The sequence below is a fragment of the Dermacentor variabilis genome, chromosome 7, assembly GCF_050947875.1.
Source record: "Dermacentor variabilis isolate Ectoservices chromosome 7, ASM5094787v1, whole genome shotgun sequence".
In the NCBI taxonomy this organism is placed as follows: Eukaryota; Metazoa; Arthropoda; class Arachnida; order Ixodida; family Ixodidae; genus Dermacentor; species Dermacentor variabilis.
In genome coordinates, this window is record NC_134574.1 from 59,728,380 (window position 1) to 59,735,248 (window position 6,869).

The 6,869-nt window shown below is 47.3% G+C and overlaps 1 protein-coding gene across 1 annotated transcript; it reads right to left on the bottom strand.

Moving 5' to 3' along the window:
• Positions 1–789: 789 nt before the first annotated feature.
• LOC142589075 (uncharacterized) lies at positions 790–5,670 on the bottom strand. The gene is made up of 3 exons (XM_075700859.1): positions 5,446–5,670; positions 2,720–2,813; positions 790–1,314 (listed from the first exon to the last, which is right to left on the bottom strand). Exons 1-3 carry the CDS (start codon positions 5,596–5,598, stop codon positions 857–859), a joined length of 705 nt encoding a protein of 234 aa, XP_075556974.1. The 5' UTR covers positions 5,599–5,670; the 3' UTR covers positions 790–856.
• Between the last annotated feature and the right edge of the window lie 1,199 nt (positions 5,671–6,869).

The following is a 6,869-nucleotide window of genomic DNA, read 5'->3' on the forward strand; positions in this document are numbered from 1 at the left end:
AACAATAACAAAAAAGAGCATGTAACAGTTAAATGTTCTTGTCACGCGTATACAATGGAAAGTAAAATTCACGGGATTGAAACACGAGAAAAAGGAAAAAATATAGATATATATATATGAAATAGTCAATTAATACACGAGAAAAATACAGTGAAAAAGGCATCACACGGGAAACAAGTAAAAATAAAGAATAATCAGCTGTTCAGAGTGCCGAATTGAATATGATATATTGCCAAGAAAAAACAGAAAGGAAGAAAGAATTCCTCTGAAGCCTGCCTCCAGAGAACGTTTTCTTGAGATGTTCACATATTCTGGTCTCGTTGACTCAATGTCATTTCAATGAATCCTCGACAACTTTAAATGCACACAATTGATTATATAAGTTGCCCTTGAGTACACAAAGCTTTTGTTATCAAGTTTATGTTGCTGACTTCCTGTCGTTTATAGATTGACCGACCGAAAGCAGTACACGGTATGTTAAATACAAGATATTTGAATGCATGTCCTGATTGGTACAATTATACCGGAGTTATTTTTTTAACGATTCGTAGCCCTAAGCCAGAAAGGGGAATGTTGCATATTTTGTTCATAATTTCCCGCGAACGGCATACCTTATTCCCACAAGGAAGCGCACAAAATCTCGAATTCAAAGCTTTCCTCTGCTGAAGGTTTTGGCACATACACAGGGATGTATTAAATCAGAAACAGAGCAGAAATTCATGTTTTTCGTGGAATCTCGTGCCGGACTCTTCTGTGACCGATTTAAAGCCCGGTAACCAATTTCGTGCAGAAAATCCAAGCGCCAGCTTTATTGAATACGCATACTCCTTTGGTTGTTTTATCACGGAGCCACTTGCTAATGGGCGCCGTTGCTGGGCTGAAGGCTATGTCGGAGAATTTCGACGGTGCTTTCCAACTCGCCGACCTTACTTCTAAGCGCGTTAACGGTCGAATTCGCAATCACGTAGGCTTCCAGCAGTTGGTCGTGCCTTCTCGTCACGTCTGCCAGCTGTTGCCTCAATTCGGCGCAGGAGTCGTTAGAACACGGAGGATCGGATGACGCAGCGTTCGGCGCAGCGAGCTCCTGCTTGACTGTCGTGCTCCGGGGCGTCCGGCTTGAGTTGGCTAGCTGTGGCACGATGCAGCTCTCTTGCCGACACGGATCCGTGCCGTTGGAGGACGACAGCAGGTGTACCTCCACCTGCGTCGGTGCCGAATCGGCTCCATCGACGACGATGGAATCGTCACTTGCGCCAGAGGGCGCTGCTGCTGCTCTTGTCAAGTCTTTCGGCGATTTTCTTTTGCGAGACGATGCTGCAGAAGGAGAATGCGGCATTAGACGTTCTAGTCTATTCGTTTAGCGAACATTGCAGGCCCTATAGAAGCCCTTGCAGGAGTGACACAGACACAAAAGGAAAATTAAAAAAAAAGATTAAGCGGATAACACAAAAGGAGCGTGGCATAGGTACAACGAAGTAGAAACAATAAATAATAAGTACACAAAACGTGAAACACGTCAATACAGCAATAACACGTAAAACAGTAATAGAAGAATGACGGAGAAGATAACAGAGGAATCGAAAGAAAAATACAATCAAGAAGTATAAAGAGCGCACAAAGAATAAATTTTCCCGTGTAGAGTAAGTACGTTTTCGGGAACTCCGTGAAGGGGTGGCGCTGAGAAGCTCCGTCACCTGGGCCTGGGCTCGATGCGACAGCCGAGGAACATGTGACCTCCCGATTAAGTGCCAAGCTTCGCCGTCTCGGGGCGAATAATCATCACCTGCTCTGGCTGGGCAGTGCGCACTCATGATGTTAAGTACAAGATGTTCAGGGAGGCTAAATTAGAGCCTAATGTTCCAGGATGTTACACACGCTGGATAACAGAAGAGAAATGCGGGATCTCATCGCTGCGGTGCCTGCGTCATGCAGGGCTGCGTTTCCTTATTTGACTTGTCTTTTGGTTTATTTCGCACTACGCTTGCTTTGCGACAAATCCCGCGAACGAAAAAGCTTTAATGAAGCGTGTTGAAGGGTCAACATGTTTACTAGTTTCAGTGCCAGTAAAGAGGGTAACGGCATTTAGCTATAGGCATTGCGGCTACATAAGTCTGCTGACGTCTACGCGGGTGTTCCGAACTGCTTTTGTACATCTCCAAAAACGCACACTAAATGATAGCCAGTCGACTCTTTACTGTATCTCGCAATCATCAGAATGCGGGTGTCGCGGCAGGGTATTGAATTTGGGACCTGTATTCGAAAGCAGGGAGAGATAGAAGGAGAGAGTGGTTGCCAATAGGAAAACGTGCTATTTCTGCAGCTCAATAATAAGCACGGTTCAGTATCAACAGCAACACGTTCTCCCCTTCCAAGACAACACGTGCTCACCCTTCCTCCTTACCGTGTTAGGCCAAACAGCAAAGCATTTGTTCAACCAATCAAATTACTACTTATTTGAGCATTTCGCCGCCCCCCCCCCTGCCCTAATGAATTTCAGGCAATGTGAGCGACCAGGCTTCACCTGACCAGCGATATCAGATAAAGAATATCAGCCAGAAATCATAATTCTCCATTACATAAGTGCGACTATAACAGAAGCGCGAAAGAGTGAACTGTGTATGGGCCACGCCTTTAAGTACGGAAAGAGCGAGAGTAGCATGACAAGAATGTTGTTTAGACAGTCATGGAAAGCCTTGGTGTCACAAAACAGGAAACTTACCCTTTGGCGGGAACAGCTTTGGAACGGCATTTGGCTTCAGCTTTTTCCAGCCGTCGGCGCGCTTTTGTTCAAAGCTGTCGTCCTCAAAGTGAGCCTGCAGTTTGAGAGAGAAAAAATATTACCGACGATTACGTTACTTCCTAATGCGAAATTTGAGCGCAGCAAATAAGCTGTTTCACCTTTTCGATAGATTGAGGCAAAGAAATCGAGCAACACATGTATGCGCTATCACAGAATTTTTTTTTATTTTTCACACGTATTCCTTTAACAAAGACTCCACTAGGTAAGCTTCTGCTTCGGCGGCACGCACCTCTGGATTCTGACGGCGACGGCGCTGGGCCTCTGCTCTGGCAGCTCGTTTAGCAGCAGCAGCAGCAGCAGCAGCAGACGGAGGACTTCCATCGGTCGTCTCGCTCATGGCTCAGAAAGAACTGGCAGATAATTTCGCAGTGGCGAACGGCAGCGGCAATTTCGGCTCGGGCGGTGCACATATACAGATCCGCCGCCACCGATCTGGCTCTCTGATTGCCACCGCACAGGGGTTGCATTGGAGGAGGAGCGAAGAAAGAAATTAAGTTCGAGCCGGCGCTTTGACAACCGGAGACTCGCAGGAAGAGGGGGGAGGGGGGCGGCGTGTACACCCAGCGGCAAACGATGGGGGCAGAAGCGCGCGCAGCAAGCGGACAACACGATAAAGGGAGGAGGGAAGAGATAGCAGCGACTGACTGATGCCGCTGACGCCGATAGTGAGTCAACCCCAGCTGCGGAGTTGGTTTCAGGGACAACGCCGCCGATGCCGACACAAACAATATGATACCCTCGCTTCCGCAGCGCTAAGAACCAGGTCTAGCCGTGGGAAGGTGGTCATGTATTCGTCGACGTGCCGGGGCCTACGTGAAATAACCGGCGCGTCGGCAACTGAAGAGCACCCTATCCGCCACACAAGAACAGGGGGGGGGACCCTTTCCTCCTCTTTCTGCATGGCGGCGACGGTGTTCTATGCAGTCACGTTATCTTGACTCTCTAGCGGCGTCAGCGGCATCCAGCGGTATCAGTCGGTCGCTGCTAGCGCTGGGGGGATGAAAGGGGGCGGAGCTGGTTACGAGGCCGACGACAACGCCGACGACGACGCGAAACCCAGGAACGGACGCCAAAGAGCTGCGCTCTAAAAGTTACGATTTATGCTTCCAGTGGCACAATACTGTACCGGGCACAGTTGCCTCCGCACGGAGAAGCCGGCACTTCTATCGTTTTTTTTTTCAGTAATATTTAAACCACGTAACAACACTCGGGCCGTGAAGAGCATGCAGTACCGTAGTGGGTCGGGCTTATGGTCTTATCACGTGGTTTAAGAAGTTTATTTACCTTTATTTCTGTCTTCCTTTTTTTTTCTTCTTGTTTTAGAGACGCTGCCCTGCTTCTTTGATAGCAAGAAAAAAAAGCAGTCCGATGTTTACGCTTAGTATTCATGGGAGCATATCATCACGAATTACGGCGCCTACTTCTGCTTGCGCTCCTCTTCAATTCGGAGTCACCCGCCGTGGTTGCTCAGTGGCTGTGGTGCTGGGCTGCTGAGCACGAGGTCGCGGGATCGAATCCCGGCCACGGCGGCCGCATTTCGATGGAGGCGAAAACACCCGTGTACTTAGATTTAGGTACACGTTAAAGAACCCCAGGTGGTCAAAATTCCCGGAGTCCTCCACTACGGCGTGCCTCATAATCAGAAAGTGGTTTTGGCACGTAAAACCCCATAATTTATTTTAATTCGGAGTCCTAATGACGTTCAGCGCGGAACAAATGTAAACAGGTCAAGGCTTTTAATCGCCATGCTGCACGTATTCTCACCTGTATACTATCTATATTTCCATTCGTTCGTCCTACGTTTTACGTCAATGGCCGGGGATCGAACCCTTGACGTCGTGCTCCGTACAATCCACCGCGACGGGGTAATTCGTAAGTACGTATGCACCCCTTTAAAGGTGCATCAAATTGCACCGAAATGTATTTAGCTTCTCCACCAGCCAGCGCACGTTCATGGTTGCCGTAAATGTGGTATCAAGGTACCTCAATGTTTGTCACCGTGGCGGGGAACGAAATACGAACGCTTTTTCTTGCATCACGTAAAGCATTCAGGACAACATAAGAGGCCACTCTCCCGTTAAATAAACTACTGTAACCGGCAGTAAACGGCGGGCACGTCTGACGTAAGACGAAACGCATGGCGCACCTAGTGTTCCTGTATATGCTCCCGCAGGGAGCATATACAGGAACACTAGGCGCACCGGAGCAGAAGCTCCGCCATGTGAGAACGGCCTCCATGATCGGTCTTGGAGGCGTCCCACTTCAGGTGGAGGCAACAGACCGCGCCAATATGCAGTAGTCGCAACTGTACACATTGGTCGTGAGCAGGGGGCTCAAAGCATTTCCTTACTAACGTGGAAAGCATAGCTATTACCACACCTATGCAAATAGCGCCTACTGTACAATGGATATTACGCACATTGGGCCAGGCAGCGTTCGCTATCAGGATAAACGACGAACGCGTTTTGCAAATGCGTTTCACTTTCCTTTACGACAGTTTGCTGCGAGCTCGCGGTACCCGTAAAAGTGCGCAGTAGGATTAATTCGAGCGAATGAAGCGACGTGGCCCCAAGCGGTCACCGATAAATCACGCGCCAGCTGAGCAACGCATCGTGTAACACGTGCGCGACTGAAATTATACTTACACTGCATATAGAGGACCACTTCGTAGGTTCCCAGCCTCTCCTATTGATTCCTGTGAGCCAAAGTGTACGTCTTTCTCGCTGGGTGGGAAAATGAAAGAGTCTCCAACCGTTCCTAGAATGATTTCCGCAGTTGGGAACGCAGCAGCCTGGCATTGTGTCCCCAAAACGATCGAACAGCCGTAGTTAACGTGAACAACAAGAAGTGGGCCTGAGAATGGCTGAGAAAGCTCGGATTCAGCGGAACAAATGGCAGGTTCGCCTTCCAGCGATGACTATCCTGCCAACCAGCGGGATAGCCGTGTCACCTGGTGACGTGAAGTCGCACTAAGCTGTGCAATGCATTGCCTCCAAGATATAAAGTCGCGAAACACGATCGTGCCGGCGGTTCGATTGTGCGCGAATCACGGTCACGACCTGAATACGCCGCGAGGCGTCTGTTAGCGATGATCACGCAGCAGACGCACGCACTTAAGGGAGTTAAGAGATCTTAACTCTACGACATTCAGCGATGATATGGCGTTCTCGGTAAATGATTTCAGAGGCAATGATCTCTGCTCCCTTGCCGGCCCCTAGTTGGAGCCACCTTCAAGAATGAATGTCCCAGCTTCGAGAGCGACGAATCTTATAACGAGATCGAGTAAGCAATAATAATAATAATAATAATAATAATAATAATAATTATAATAATAATAATAATAATAATAATAATAATAATAATAATAATAATAATAGCAAAAACAAGTGGGAAAGTAATAATTAGAGGTAGGCGAATATAGACCTTTTCGAATACAAGTCCAAAACGATTAATACGTATCTAACGGATCGAATATCGAATCGTCAAATCCATACGCGCATATTTACATCAGGCATACTTGTTTCGGAAAAATTAGGCGCAACAATTAGGCACCATCACGAAAGAAAGCCAGCTAACTATAAGGGACATTCAATATCAGTTTTAAACAAACTATAACTAATTGTAGTTAAAAATTTATACGGATGGATCCTCAACAGGCTTAGAGCCTGGTTTCAAACAGGCTTTTCAAGTATGAGTCGCTGCTGTGTGACTAGCTTGCCAATTACGCTGAATAAATGGTTACTGAAAGAAACTAAGCCGTGGAAAAATGAAAAAAGGAAAGCTGCGGATCAGCGGCTTTCCTTTTGTTTTTTTTTCTTTTTTTGTGTTGTGTCGGTGCGAATGAAGTTATCTTTCTCTGTCACTCTGTTCGAATAGAAAACGTAAAAAGTTAATTGGTCAAAATAAAAGAAACAAGATACTAGAAGCAGATAAGAAAAATAAAAGACTATCTAGGTTCACAACTGATATCTGGCAGGAGAGCAGTGCCGCATACGACAGTCCGGTCCCAGAACCGCAATATAATTCGAATTGCTTTCTCGGCATCCTGTTGGTTTGAAGCGTGATCATT

Excerpts from the sequence above, each read along its gene's own strand:
- LOC142589075 (XM_075700859.1), bottom strand. The coding sequence starts at position 5,598 with ATGCCAGGCTGCTGCGTTCCCAACTGCGGAAATCATTCTAGGAACGGT. Across the intron at positions 2,814-5,445 it reads AGTGGTCCTCTATATGCAGT|GCTCACTTTGAGGACGACAG; the intron begins GTAAGTATAATT and ends CTCAAACTGCAG. Across the intron at positions 1,315-2,719 it reads AAAGCTGTTCCCGCCAAAGG|CATCGTCTCGCAAAAGAAAA; the intron begins GTAAGTTTCCTG and ends CTCCTTCTGCAG.